Here is a 15581-nt window from a genome sequence, read left to right on the forward strand (position 1 = left end):
AGGTTTCACCCCCACTGAGAGCCGCCATATTCTCAGCTTTACACATTTGCAGTATTTCTATAAGAACATTAGCACAAGTGTTGTTTTAGCAAAAATTGAAGGTAGTTGTATTTTTTTTATTTTAATTTGATGCCTTTTTAAACTTTTATTCTTCTGCAGCTCAGAGGAAAATCACTACATTAATGTGTCAGCTTTAGTTACTCCTTATTTCACAAATCAAGATTTAACAAACAAAACAAATGATCAGCTTATTAAATAAGATTCACTGTAGATGAAACCACCCGCCAGTATATGGTTAAAATTATGCTTTAACTTAAGTTATATTTTCAAGGATCTGAAGCTCAGTGAACATCTAGTCTTGGAAACATACGTAGGAAACAGCCGAGGACGCCTTTCAATGAAAGCAGAACCAAAGATCACATTAACATGCCAAAATAAAATAGTCTATATGATATGGTTTCTCTGAAGTAACTGAGCTGTGATTCAGTGGCAGGATGCAGTTCTATACTATAATAACCAGCTCCATGAGGTAGAAGTATACCAAGCTTTATTGAGCATAGCACTCAATCATGTACAGGTCATGTTGAATTTTTGTACAACTCTTGTCAGTAGTGCAACTCGTGCAATGATAAAAGGAAAAGGAAAAAAAAAAAAGTCCTTCGAGTGTTTGAACTTCAGAGGAGCCGATCTGCTGCGACTTTTTACGGCATTCAAAAACAACGTTAGCATGTCAGCAGCCCGTTTAACATAACCCCTCAAAAGACAAAATAAAAACATGAGTTGTTGGCTTTTACATGGTGGACATTCTAAAAGATGTGACTTCCAATCAGAGAGAAGACCTTAGAGGTGTTTTCATTAAGGTCTCTCTCTGTACTGTCCAACAGGTGAGATGTGCTGCGTGAAGAATTTCAGTTTGGATCCTTTTACAAATTGTACAAAATGCACGTAAGTATGATACAAAGACTTTTTCCTTCCTTTTTCACTTGTCTTTGAACGCATCAATGAAACACAGGAGAGAATACACACGTAATAACAGTAACTAATCCACAGGTTAATGATGTGTCTGAGCGTACTGTGACAGAAAACACATCTTTAATTATCAGCTATGAGGACAGCTCACGTATCCAGACTTTGGTCTGTCCCTTCCAGTGCAGATCAAGTATAATGCAATACAGGACTGAGGAGGCAGAGGTACACTATTCAACAGAAGCAATCACTGATTTTAATTACAACTGGGCTCAAGAAAGCAGTGGAATTAGAAGGAGGCGTTTTAGGAACATGTACTGTGAAAAGAAGGAGCTGTAAATACAGCTAAAGACAGAGCCACAGAGTAACATTACTGAGCAGAGGTGTAGAAGGATCATTTGAGTTAAAGTCATGCGTTTCAGATATACTGTAAAACCTAAGATTTTTTCAAAGAGGGTCTTTGTATGAGTTTAACCCCTGAGTGGATTTCAATTTAAAAACAGGCAAAGAGCGGAAAAAAAACAAACAAAAAAAAAAAACAGAACACCTGTGAGCAGAGCACAGAGACGGCTCTGAAAACTGTCTGGTGATGGGTTTTTGTCAAGGACATGCGTTTCACATTTCTCAGAATTCCTTGGCTGCTTTATAGCATTTGTTTCCCATGTGAATTGCAGCTAATTCAGCCAGGTATCACCAACGTCCCACCAGACCAGGAAAAAAGCTGACTGAGGCAAAGTGGAGGTAAAAAACCGGAGGTGGTTTTTAAACAACCTGTGAGATCAAGTCCAGAAAAAAGGTTTTTGATTGACTGGGATGAGGAAGCACAAATCTGAACTGCTTAAGTACACAGCAACAACTTCTCAGCAAAGTCCCCCTATTTAACAATTATAAGTAGTATATTAATATTTATAACACACTATAATGAGATTATAAGCAGAAGTAAGTGTTTATCAATGTATCTGTCAACAATATAACTGCTCCTGTGGACACACACACACGAGTGGATACTGGTGTAGAAACAGATGATGAATGACAATATACTGAAACACAGTTGTACTGATATAAAATACATCTTCACAGGAGAAGATAGAACAGTTAACAAATACTGAACAATGTTAAGTGTCCAAATATCTGCTTATAACTACATCACAGTGTGATTTAAACAGTTTAATAAGTGTGTTTATAAATGCTGAACAGGGAGACTTTTTTTTTTTTTTTTAAATGAGTACACGGCACTGCCCACTGACTCCCTACACCAAATACTGCCTGAAGAGAAATCCTGGTTTGCTGATAACTCGAGCTTAACTCGTTCCTCAGATGTTTTTACTGTCTCATCGTCTTTGGGAAATATTTTCTTACGTTCGTGTGCTATAAATAGACATAAGCAGACAGCTGACACTGAAACGACCAAATCTTCCCTTCTTAGTGCTTTGTGAAGGTGCCTGACTGCAGCGGCTGTTTGTACTGATACAAAGGCACATTTGACAAACTCCTGGCTGTTACGGACAAAGAGGAACAAACTTCTGAAAACGGAATAAAAGGAACCAAGGAACTTTGATCACCTGCACAAAACACATTTAAAAGCAAAACAAACTGGTCTGTGATAACGAGGCAAGGGTTTGGTTTTTCTGTTTTTTTGACAGTAATGACATTTTGGTCTTTGTCTCACGAGCGAATCATAACCAGACCTGATATATTAGGTTTTTTTTCTGATGCTCTGTGACATCTAAAAAAACAGCACACATCAGGTGTCCTGCAGGTAACTCATGGTCTGCATCACTTTTTCTATTTCAAAGAACAAATTCTTCCCCGATATTAGTGCTGAATAATGTCTGAGGAGTGATAAACTGACAGTTCATATATTACTATGGGATTGCAGGTTAGCATTAAATGCCATTTTGTAATGAATCACAAAAAGCTCTCACACTTTGAAAGACATGGTGGTCTTTGTCTCGTCCACCTTTAGTCTGGACCAGGAAAGCAAGGTCTCTGCTTCATACCAGATAATCTGGATTTAAGAGCTTAAAGCGTGTGTGAGAGGTGGACGACGACAGCCACAGGCCAACACACCCTCTAGGTTTAAACTCTGTCTGGATCAATATATCACAAATCTTTTCACTCTGAATGTCAGAGGACAATATCTCACCTGTCAAATCTCTCTAGGTGAAAACAAGAGTCTCTGGAGATTAAAATTAAAAAAAGAAAAACCCCTGAAATCTTTTCTCTGTACAACCACTGCTTTACATCTGAGAATCACCACAGCTTGGTGTGACACCTCTGACCCTCAGAGACAATGGGAAGGAGGGGGGGGGGGGGGGGGGGGGGGGGGTGAGGGTGCAGAACGAGGGACAGTGGTCCCGGAGCCTGCAGTGCAGAGACAGACATTGATGGAGCCAGATCCCTTTAGAGTGGGGACGTGAACTCGGGTGGAGATGGGACAGACACCCATGAAGCTGAGTAGTCCACCTAAACTATGTGTTGGGTGCGTGACTGAGACTTTGAGGGTGGAGCTGCTGCCGCTTCTGCTGCTCCTGCACAGCGCGCTGCTGGCACTGGTCCGATGTTGACAGCTTGTTAATTAACGGAGACACACAGTTCGCTGGAATAATCAGTCCTGAGAAAGAAATACAGATTAAGAATGAACCATGAGCCTGTGAGAAATATGAAAGGATCATTTACCCATTTTTTAAAGTAGAAGTCCTGAACTTACCAACTATCCTCTGTCCATCTTCTGTTCTGAGACGTACGATCTGCACCTTTACATTGGTTCCACTGACGGGGGTTAGTACTTCCTCCAGCTCGTTCCACACACTGAGCACCGAGCCGCAGAGAACGTAGTACGTCCTACACCGAAGACCGACTTCACACAGCAGACCCACTGACGCTTTCTTACAGTTCCCACGCCTGTGGGCAGAATAACACACACACACACTGATATTTACAACCATACACAAGATGAAAGCAAAGATTTTTATGTTGACTGATCAATTTTAACAGTTAAGCTTTAATTTTAGCAGCAGCTTTAAATGATGACAGGCGGTAGTCAACAAATCCCACAAAAAGAAATGTTAGTCTGCCTCAGTTCTGAGACTTCTGCACTCTGCAGCTCTCAGACACACATCCATTACTTCCTACTGAAGATGTAAATCTTTAAAAATGAATCACGAATATATAGTTTCATTTCTGAAAAGAATAAACATTTTAATTAAAGTACCCATACCAAAATGCATGAGAGCAGATTTTTGCAGAAGACGTGTACTGGTCGGTCCAGTGCTGTTTGGCATCTTGTGACAAGACCTAACAACCAAAAAAAAAAAGGTCATGATTCACCATATAAAGCATTCTGTGCTCTTATCATGACAATTTCAGTGAAAATGATGTTGTGTTACCTTTTTAAACTTCTTCTTGATGTCTGCGTATGTCTCCAGTTTGAGTTGTCTGCCCGTGTTTGGCCTGTACACCAGGAACAGCCTCTTCTTGGTGTTCACCTCTTTGACCAGTATGGCTGTTTTCTTGTTGTTCCTCATCTGAAAATGAAACACACGTTGTGTGTACCTGAAGGGGCATGGCTGGCCATGGAGGTCAAATCTTTTTGAATTGAAAAGATCACATTCATATCTCCAATCAATTTACCAATATCAAATCAGTTTTTAAAGTGAGAAACATTCCCAGTCTTACCTGTACATAGAAACCATCATCTGGTCCATTCTGATCTGCCCAAGCATGAGTGGCTTCTTCCCACGACATTCCCCTCTCCACACTCACCTGAGAACAGAGACACGCCGATATAAAGTCAGTTCAGTCACATCGATCTACGACATATCCCACCTAAATAATGATGAACTTACCGTGTAGAGTTCCACGTGTCCTGATGTGGTGTAGCCTGGTGTGAGGAATTTCCTGCAGTCTACCTTCTTCACCTTCTCATCACCAGAGCCCAGATCTGAATCAAGAGGAGACAGATTTTTACACACAGCCGATACCGTTCGAATTCATCCAGTTTTACTTCTGTATTTGTGAAAACGGTTTAATGATAAAATGAGGGATGATAAAACTATCTTACCAAGAATGCCCATGTCATATCTGCCGTTCTTCTTGGCTTCCTGGATCACTGCTGCCAGCGTGTCAGAGAAGTACTGGAACAAGGCGTTCTGCTGCTGGACCTCCATGCCCAAAATACGGTTCAGGAACTTCCCCATGTTGTTATAGTCTGTCACAGTAACAAAGCATATGCATTAGATTTATTTAAAACTTTCAGCATCAGTCTACGTTTGCGTTGCACATGAAATTTAACAGCAAGAACAGCTGTAACACCATCCTTCTTTCTGATTATTTGAAATCACCTTTGTCCAGTGTCAGCGCGCCAGATCTGTCCTCCACATTAATGAGGCCCACGCCTATTAATCCACTTTGGATTTCTGCACAAGAAAAATACTGTTATTACTAAGAGTCACAGACGAGAAACACAGATTTTTTTTTTAAAAACACCAAGGAATCGATATGACACACCATAATTACAGGAAACTACGGGTGAACTAGTGGTGAAGCAAACACAATGGATTGTGCGAATGTCAGAGTAAAAGGACATTAATTCCCTGCCTTGTTTGAAATGGTATGAGTCATACCTTTGAAGAAGTCACCTTTAAAGTCAGTGGGCGGAGAGACTAATGGAGAATCCAGCTTTACGATCGACTTCATTACAATTTCCAGAGCGTTTCTGCCGTACTGTGGCAAAGACAAACATGAGTGAGCCGCTGGTTGATAAACACAACTCCGAGCTGAGCTTCTCTCGGACAAACGCTTGACTCACTTACTTTGTTGTCAAAATTAAACCTGCTGAGATCACGGGTTTCTGTTGCTCTTCGGTCTCCGTGAGTGAGCGCACCCTTCGAGAGAGAATGACAACAAATGGAATTCAGGTGTGGTATAAATGATGAATGATGGGAAACACATTCCCACCAGAACAAAATAAGTCGTGACGGAGGATTCGATGAGTCCTTACCAGGCTTTCAAGTCTTTTGGCGACAATGGATGCAAACCTCTGCTCTCCTGCGAGCTCTGATATGAGGAAGACATATTCTGGAGCCGTGACCTGGTTTGACCTGTGAGTTCTCCCTGCGTCCAAACAACAGAACGGAAACTTTGGTACATTTCAAACCACGCTGTGATCATTTTATATCTGCTACATCAAAAGGAGAACAGAGGATCCAAAGGGTTAATATCTACTGACCAAACTGCTGTATGGCTCTGTCTGCGCTCCACGGCAGCTCAAGTGTCATGTGGACTCTTCGCCGCTGGTTCTTTACTCGACGATCGGCCTGCAGGGATATACCTGAGCTGGCAGCCTCTGAGATGATGGCTATGTTCTAGTTGGAGAGAAAAACAACTCATGTTACTTCTCACATAAGAAAGTGGAATTAGCAGCTGTCAGTGCTGTCACTGGTTTCACATCCCTCAGTATAACACTGAGAAACACAGTTACAGTACAGAGCACAGGTTCTGCATTATTAAATTTAGCAGAGCTGGTAAACAAAGGGTGGACTTCACACCTCATCAGTGCACTGGTTCATTTGAGCAGATGTGAAAGTTTAAAATGGTGCAGACTTGAGAACTGGGCTCAAAAGGGAGGGTCTCAGTCTGCATCCATTTAAGCTCAGACGTGAGCTTAAATCTGACCTAAAACCAGTTCTGATCCAGAGTAAGCGAGTAAGCTTATGAGATGTTCTATGAAACCCATTTCCACAGTGACTTTACCTTCTCTCCATCCATGAACCTCTGCTTCTCTGTGAGATTGAGGATTTCCACTGGCACATCCAGCTCAGAGCGAGATTCATAGCTGATGCTGCCATCGTCATTACTGACCACACGACCTTTACGGCCAGTCATCTGAAGCACAGTTGAATAAAAAAACAAAAAAAAACAAAACAGCTAAGTTAGTTAAACTGATCCAGCTTTAAAAGCCCAAAAAACAGAATTATTAAAGGCTACACAGAGGACATTCGCGGTACCTCAGCCACATTGTCAGGTCCACCCAGTTCATCGATGAGCTCGTCCAGGGTGTTGGGAGGTAGATCCTCTGCCAGCTCCTCCAGTTTTTCCAGCAGATCTTTCTTCATTTTCTGGGCGTGTTCCACTGCGTCCTGACTTGTTAGGCAGCTATCCTGACTCTCTGCCTTGACTTATGAACAAGTAAAAACAAGACATTGATTAACCCTAAAAAGACTGCATCAGTGTTATAATTGTGCTTTGACGCGCGGTGCTTACCTGTGGCAGGGGCACTGGGGGGGTTAACAGAGGCAGTGAAAGCAGGCCTGGTGGAGCCCAGCCCAGAGGCTAACAAGGCACTTTGAATGGAGTCTGGATCGATACTCTTCCTTCTCTTTTTCTTCTTCTTTTCTTTCCCTTTCTTTGGTTCCTTTCTGATAAGCCATGGGTCTAAACAGGAACACATAAAGAATTCCAATTAGCACTGATCTGAAACATCTTCATTCAACATACACAACCTCTCTCGGTCTCACCGTCTTCCTCGTCGTCGTCAGACTCGTCTCTGAATGGGTTGAAATCGTCGTCTTCATCTGCTGAGCTCACAGATTTGAAGCTGTCGTCACTGTCGAAGTCTTTACCAGACTCTCTGTCCGAATCCTCTGACTGGCTGTCCTCGGAGCTTGTACCTGACAGGCCACCATGTTTGCGAGGCCTCTTCTTCTGCTGCTTTTTGACCTCTGAACCTGGAGAAATGACCACAGAACGATGAAAAAAAATGTATACAGATTAAAAATATAAATAGCAAAATTCTGTTCATAAGAATCCAGATAAGGCATCGGTTATTCGTGGACTCCTCTGACAACGCAAGATTATAGGTTAAGTGTGAGTCAGTTCTAGCTATTAATGATCTGCTTTTAATTTTCCTTACCTTTCCTTTTCTTGCCCTTCTGTTGCAGTTCTGCCGCAGTGTCACTGGGAGAGGGAGTCTTCTTAGCTGAGAGGTCGATGCCTAACAGGCTGTAAAGCTTCTGTCTGTCCGGAGCTGGAAAGTGCTTCTCAATCAGGGACTGCAGCACACCTCTGCAACGAAAACCATTTTATTACAGTGACACTTATTTTTAACCGGATTAAATTCTGTGAGAATCATCATCATCAGTCAGTCCATACTTTGCAGTTGACACAAAGTCATTGAGTTCTCCTCCGCCTTCCTCCAAGGCCTCCAGTGTTCTTGCTTCACCAGTGGACTGAAGACCAATTACCACACACTGCAGATGAAATAGCTTGTTAGTACTGTATTCACTGATGATACCACTGAGCATCGTTGATGTACTGAGGAACAAATTACTTTTTAACTTTAAGGGCGGCCAGGGACTTTATTTCTCTCTCTTTTTTTTTTTTTTTTTTTTATTAATCTGGCCTGTATTAGCAGCTGGCCATGTTTCAGCACAGTCTCACCTTTCCATTCTGGACCTCTTCTCTGGCCAGCTGGACCACTCGGCGGACTTTGGATGCAATGCAGAGATATTTGAAGAATCGCTGGTGAGCGGACCAGAACTGGCCCCACATGGATTTCTTCATCCGTTGTTCTGCATCCATCAGATTTGCCGCCTGCTGGAACTTCTCACGTGCACTCACCCACTGGGAGACGCAGGAGAGAAGAATGAAATCAGCTTAGTAAATACAAACAACAACATATTTAACATGTAGTCTATATTTTTTATTTACTTACCAGCCTCACAGACTTGTTGTACATGTTGATGTATTGCTGAGTCAGCGGAACCTCATCAATCTTGAAAGTCACACCTGTAAAACTCAGCTGTCTTGCGATGTACATCCCCCTCAGTTTCATGTCCATAGCTACTATCTCCATGGCGCCAACACCTCTGAAAAATGCACAAAAACATACATGTCAGCACGTGATTTTCCTTTGGAGACATTTTTTTTTTGCTGTCACATAGAAAAAGATCAAACTAACCTGCGCTCAACAGCTTGGATGAAGTTGCCAAATTCTCTGAAGGGCGTTTTGTGGCCCCAGATGCCCAGCCGGTTCATGTAGGCCATGTTCCGTGGTTCAGAGGCACCTACACAGAAACAGGTACAATATTTTCAGTATTTGCATAGATTCACCGTCCTCACCGTAGTTCAGTCTGCCTGTTCATTCCCAGAAGCAAATTTCCACTGATTACATCTACTAACCTGTAGCACTCGCGTACACAATTCGAGCCTTGGGGAGTTTATTCTGCAGTTCCAACACTGCAAGCCCGGTTTTTGTAGGTTTGGACGATCCAATGGGACACACATTTTTGGCTTTGTGACACTCGTCATAGACAATCTGGAGACATCTGGTTAAGGAAAACTGTTTGCATTTCTGAGAAGCAGACGGCAGAAAACGATCTTATTTAAATGGCCATGTTTATAACTTGATTGGAGCGGCGCCTTCAGAGAGCTTCTATGAAAGGATACGACTCCATCGAAGTCCTCCCCGCACCAGTGGAGAAGTTGCTCAAATCTGGTCTTGTACTTGCCTCCTGATTGGCTCTCGCCTATCAAGGAGGAGTAGGTGGCGAAGATCACACCTTTCTTCACACTCCCATTGTGTTTTGAGGAGATTTTTCCATATTTGAACTGAGAATTTAAAAGTGTAATTGAGTCACACTTTGACATTAACCAGCCAGTAAAGACTTCTCGTTGTTGTCATCCATAAATCATAGAGGCATCTTACCTTATTCAGTGAATGAACCTGAATGTTTTTGGCTCCGATGTCCCTTAAATCCCGTTCAGCATCATACTTCAGGTCATTTGAGACACTAAACCTGAATAAAAGTGGTGAAAATATAAGACAAATTAGGGAATTTTATCGGCAAAACATTTATCAGAAATGTAATAGTGTCACCCTCAGTGTGAAATGTAATGCAAGAGATTTACCAAAGTGATCTCTTCCGGCCTAACAGGTAATTCTCATAGATGATCCCTGCAATGGTCCGGCCTTTGCCCACACCAGCTCCATCACCAATCAAATAGGCAGCTCGATCACCGCTAGGGAGGAATGTCTCATGTTGCTGTGGTACAGAGAAAAGAATCTCACATAAACACATTAAAAAAAAAAAAAAAAAAAAAAAAAAACACAAGCTGCTTCAATCTAAAACAAAAATGTTTGTATTTGTCGCACTGTAGCTGTTTGCTGTTTTAGTCTAGTTTCAGTCAACAAGAAATGTGTAATAATACAACTTTTAGTACGTTTTATTTATGTGACTGTTTTCAATAAACCCAAAGATGCTTCTCATGACAAACTCAAGTAAAACTTAGAAAAAAAAAACATAATATTAAAAGCTAAAAATGAAAAATTTTAAAAAGTGGAGGTTTTACCAGGCAGATGAATATGTGTGATTCTGCAGATGCAGATTATTGAATAAGACTTTGCATTATAACAGAAATTTGTTCATTTTTTCCTTTCGTGTCATGGTTTTCATTTTCAAAAGCTTCACAAATATTAAACCTGCTTACCTGAGCCGCGTACGTGATGGCTTCAAGCTGCAGAGCAGACAGGCAGCCCTGATCAATGACCTCTTCTGGGATGGACAGTCTGTACCACACATCTGGAGGGCTAACACTGGACAGGGAACTGGTCTCCACCACAGGATCAGGATGCCGCTGGCCAATCTTTACTAGATTGACAAACTCACTGGTCAGTGGATCAACCCACAAACAATGACAGGGATGTATTTTGTTTGATTTGATTGTCATCAACCAGGACTGAGCCGTTATCGCTCGATCCACTGATTTTCATCAGGCCTGATTACACAGTGGCTGGTTGAATACTGCAAATTAAGTTGGTCTGGCTACAGTTGACGGCTAACTGTACCTAGTGTTACCATGGCATGTGTGTTTCAAACTCATAACCAAACAATGCTACTGCAATGATATTAGGAAACAAAATATTCTGTATTTTTAAACAACAAAAAAAAACCAAAAAACATTTAAACTCCATTAACTCAGCAGTTTCACTTACACTTCATAGGCATGTACTCTGCATACGTCTCTGCATGACCCAACTCATCCTCCTCTTCCTCCTCAGGCTCATCCTCTTCCTTCATCCCCGGGGGTTTCTACACACAGACATTGACATAAAAAGACGTTAAGTTCTCACAATATTAATCTGCCTATAAGCACTCCCTAAATCTAACCATTTCATGTTTCTAAATGACAATTAAAAAAAACTCACCAGAGAGAAATTTTGCACTTTAATATCATCACTAATCCAGCTCCTGACAGCATCTTTACCCATTACTTCCTTCTTGATCCCATTGTTAATTTCACCTGAAACACCAACAGAGACAACAGATGTTACTGATGCAGGCGCCTTTTCTCTTTACACAGCTTCAGATACTGTTTTGATATTATCAGTATGTAAAAATACACGACCAGGTTTCCTATAACCTTATTCATGTATCGTGGTGTGCATGCAAGTTGGATTATATGTACGTCTAGTTTGACTAAATGACCTGTGTGAGGACTTGAACCTGCATTATGAAATAATTATATCATCAAGTGAAAGACACCTGGAGGGCAGAACCCATAAAGAATTAATATTTACTGCTACACTTATTTTGTTTTTCTGGACTTCTTATGAACTTTAAGGTTCCTGAACAGAACAAACTTCTACAAACATCTTATAGGCCTCTCCAAACTGGGATGATTAATTCACATACATCAATCTAAATGCACATTTCAATAACTTACTTGGACCTGTGGCTGTTGCTACTGGTGGAGCAATGTCAGGTGGAGGCTTTAGCTTCATCAGCTCCATCAAACTGTTGCCCTTTAGGCCAGTGCTCTTCACATGGCCGGTCCTAAGAAGGTCTTTCAACTGAATCTGCTGATAAAACAAAATGTACAGCCATTACCAAGAGGAACCACCCCCCCCCCCCCCCCCCCCCCCCCCCCCCCCCCCACATTCAACATGAAAAACACGAGATCCACAAACTTACCTGATCTCTGTTAGAAGGCACTACTGTGGACGCTGAAGGAGGAACAGTTGTGGAGGAGGGTGTGGATGAACCTCTCAGGCCTGAATTAGCAACATGGACCACCTTGGTGACCGTGATGGTGTGTTTGATTGGGTTTGTAACTGATTGTTTGGTCACAACAGCTCCTAGTGACGGCAACTGATTAAGCTGATTTAAGACAAACGTGGTGGTTGATGGCTGAGGTTTGTGCTGTTGGAGATATTGAAAAGAGAGTTCAGTTTGATGTTAATACACACCACAAAGCATCAGCAGCATCATAGCATTGTCTCTTTAATAATTAATTCAGGGAACTTCATGTTCTGTAGTCTCACCCTGATGGTAACTATAGGGACTGGAGCTGGTGGCTCCGTTCGAACAACTTCCACTGGCTCTGTCCCCACACCAACATCCAGGGCACTGATGGAGATAGACTGGAAAAGGAGCAGAAATCAGAATATTAACGTCAAGTTATGAGAACATCAATAATACGCTTCTACTCAATAATAACAAAAACTAAAGATCATCTTACTTGCTGTGTTGTAGAGGGCTGTGCAACATCCTGAGAATCAACATCAAATAGGCCAATGTCATTTGGGCAAATGCCACTCTCACTTAGAGCAGCGAGAAGTAAATCCTGTCCAGGATCCATCTGCAAGACAAAAGCATACAACTTTATATTAATGTCTTCCCTGTACAGTGCTGACATTTGTTAAAAAAAAAAAAAAAAAAAAAGTCATCCCAACAATGATTAACTGACACACTGATCAAAAGAAAATACATCAGCAACAAATATGATAATGATTAAAACATTTTTCACACAAAAACATTTTGTTTCCAGAATCGTAAACGCGAATATTTCTTTGCTTTTGTTTGTCTCGTATGACAGAAAATTGAATCTCTCTGACAACAAGAAATCTGAAGATTGAATATTGGGCTTTTGGATAATGTCTTCCGCATTTATCATGATTTTCTGACATTATACAGACCATAAATGAACGAATCAATCAACCAAGCTGCAGCACTAAAAATACTGCAACACAGCACAAAGACTGCAAAAATATGAGTAGTTTGCTCTGCTGCATACTAAACAACTTGCTTTTTCCCCCCAAATCAACTGGTCAATTAATCGTCAATGAAAACAATGTTAGCTGCAGCCTTAGACTTTAGAAATACTAAAAAGACCCACATGTGAAGCACACGTGTAGGATCAAACAAACAGCAAAGGGTAAATAAACAACGGTTTCGAAAGATATAAAATAAACCCATTAATTCGTTTTTATATTTAACATAAAACTACCAAACTTTTGTTATTTCGATCTAATGTAAACGAAATGGTAAGCCTCTAATTTAAATGTTCGTCTCGCCGCATCTCCAAAGACCGCACGCCGAAAAAAAGCAAAGTGAAAATGAAACTTTAAATGTGAACACCGAGATAAACTGACTCTGAGGGGAGACTAACGATAAAAGAATGAGCGTTAACCATTTATCACTGATGCGTCTACACACCAGATCCAGTCCGAGTCTTGATCCCAAAGTGACCCAAAACAAGACACGTGTTTGCAAAGCCTTGCTTTCAACTTCCTGATCCCTCTGACTCCACGCAGCTTCCCCCCGGACTCTCCATTTACTCAGCCGGTTAATAATTATAAACAAACAGGATCTAACTCTGCGGTGTGTCACGGTACCAAACGTATAACCGGCGGGTTATACGTTTGGTTCGGTTATGGCTCACTCGCGGCAGCTAACCACTGACTGGCACAGTCACAGTGTCATACCAGCTTATAACTGGCCTGGTTTAGCCAAGGGTGACACAGCTTAGCAGTGCTGTTAGCTCAAAGACACCTTCACATTAATAACAGTTACGAGACGAGGCAGGGAAGTCAAACGTGCACAAACTAACAGCAGGGAACTTCATCTCAACTACTGCGGAGCTAAAGATTTAACAAAGATCGACCAGACGTTGAAAATGTCAGAAATGTCAGCCGCTTCTTGCCCCCGCTGTAGCCACCCTCACACATGGTGGCATTATGCATTTATTACCTGATGTTTCTAACTTTTTTTCCCCTTCTAACACCGTTGGGCGTTAACGAGCATTTTTCGTTAACACTCAAACACACAAGTTTTGGGGTTAGCTAAGTCACGTTTACTGCTGTTGCTGCTTCAAAAGTGAACTAACGATAAACGTTAGCCAGCGTGTAGCTACTGCGCTCACCTCCGGTAACAAAAACACCACCGCAGGACTGGCTGTGTCCTCCCCCAGCCCGTATCACGGCAGCTGTGAGCGGCTCGGTCAGCTCACACGGTTGTTGTTGCTCTCACGCAGTGTCATCGCCGTCGCTAGCTAACGTTAGCAACCAGGAGCGTTAACGACGCTACCGTTACCGCCTCAAACCGAAAATAACCCGCGTGTAAAATATCCCTCGGGTGTCAAAACACGACGCTAAGTTCCAGTTTTTAATGACAGAGGTGTTCCGTTGGTGTTAAATGAATGGTTCCCCCGCGGAGGTGATATTACCTGACGGTCGGTTGGACGGTCGGTCGGTCGGCGGGTTGTTGTCCTCTCCGCTCCGCCGCGCTCACGCCATCTTTTTATCAAACGCTCCGCCGCATGCTGGTCACGTGACGCGCGGCCCCATAGCGGCCGTTTTCACAGTCGAACTCTGCTCCCGGCGTCGATGAAAACGGGTCTCTGGGCAGCCGCGGGGCGCCCCTCGACGACGATGAACCGACAAAGGCGAGAAAAATGGCATTTTTAAAACGTTAACGCAAACGACAAACATAGCAGAGTCGCCGAGCTAACGCAGCATCACGTGACCCCGTCAGCTCTTTGTCGGAAGTGACGATCCAGATTCTTCTTCTTCGTCGTCCTCTTCCTTTGTTGCTGCTTCCCTTAAATAATTTGATCACGGCGGTCGGGAGCGAAGGACACAGCCTGTGTTGTGTGTTGTTTTTTGTTTTGTTTTGTTTGTCTGTTTGGTGAACATGGAAACATAACCGTGTTTATTAAGTTTAAATTACTAAATGTTTTTATTTAACTTTATCATGAAGTTAAGTATCATAAAATGCAACCATTTACATAGTTTGGATACCATTATTATGATTTTTTTTTATTTTCACGAGTGTGTGCAAGCATGTCGAAGACGTTGTATTTTTACCCTTTACCTTCACAAGTTGTACACAACCTACTAAAGAAAAAAAAAAACAATACCATCATGCTGATGTGCACAAAGTTCAACTGTGCTTCAGTGCGTCCTTTGTGCTTCCTTTGCTTCAGTCTACTACATGCCTTCTAGCAAAATTATAGTCCAGAAGTCATGTGCGTTTTTCACACTGAAACAGTTGGGTTATGCACAGTGTCTCCCTCCTGCAACCTGGTAGTTTTTGAGTAATTTGCACAAAGGTAATTGTGTGTCTCTGTGTGTGAGAGGGTTTGCGTTTTACGTTATATATTTAAACCTGCAAAATGTAATGGTTAACTGGCGCATAATTTCTGCTGAACGCTGGGAAGAGTACAGAGTTCAGATTGCTCAGAGAGTCATTTTGTGTCCTCTGTCCTCCAAGACTCGCCTAGTGGTGAGTTTGGAAAGGTCAAGATCAACTTTACGGCCAGTTTATTAAATACAC

The 15581-nt window shown here is 42.0% G+C and overlaps 1 protein-coding gene across 3 annotated transcripts; it reads right to left on the reverse strand.

The window, feature by feature from the left end:
* Window positions 1–530: 530 nt before the first annotated feature.
* Window positions 531–14777, reverse strand: sbno1 (strawberry notch homolog 1 (Drosophila)). 3 transcript variants are annotated; one of them, XM_041058656.1, is made up of 33 exons: window positions 14473–14777; window positions 12487–12606; window positions 12290–12388; window positions 11940–12167; window positions 11692–11824; window positions 11174–11268; window positions 10961–11057; window positions 10456–10616; window positions 9877–10010; window positions 9674–9764; window positions 9415–9576; window positions 9148–9283; window positions 8927–9032; window positions 8681–8834; window positions 8407–8589; window positions 8119–8216; window positions 7880–8031; window positions 7485–7694; window positions 7231–7401; window positions 6975–7144; window positions 6721–6852; window positions 6197–6332; window positions 5969–6081; window positions 5781–5852; window positions 5592–5691; window positions 5310–5384; window positions 5030–5176; window positions 4815–4909; window positions 4645–4731; window positions 4356–4493; window positions 4187–4263; window positions 3677–3870; window positions 531–3580 (listed from the first exon to the last, which is right to left on the reverse strand). In XM_041058656.1, exons 2-33 carry the CDS (start codon window positions 12604–12606, stop codon window positions 3438–3440), a joined length of 4209 nt encoding a protein of 1402 aa, XP_040914590.1. In that variant the 5' UTR covers window positions 14473–14777; the 3' UTR covers window positions 531–3437. The 3 variants fall into 3 exon arrangements, with proteins under 3 accessions (XP_040914590.1, XP_040914588.1, XP_040914589.1); XM_041058654.1 differs by having other exon boundaries at window positions 11692–11827; XM_041058655.1 differs by lacking the exon at window positions 14473–14777 and adding an exon at window positions 14170–14428 and having other exon boundaries at window positions 11692–11827.
* Between the last annotated feature and the right edge of the window lie 804 nt (window positions 14778–15581).

This window comes from Toxotes jaculatrix, chromosome 16 (genome assembly GCF_017976425.1).
Source record: "Toxotes jaculatrix isolate fToxJac2 chromosome 16, fToxJac2.pri, whole genome shotgun sequence".
NCBI classification, from domain to species: Eukaryota; Metazoa; Chordata; class Actinopteri; family Toxotidae; genus Toxotes; species Toxotes jaculatrix.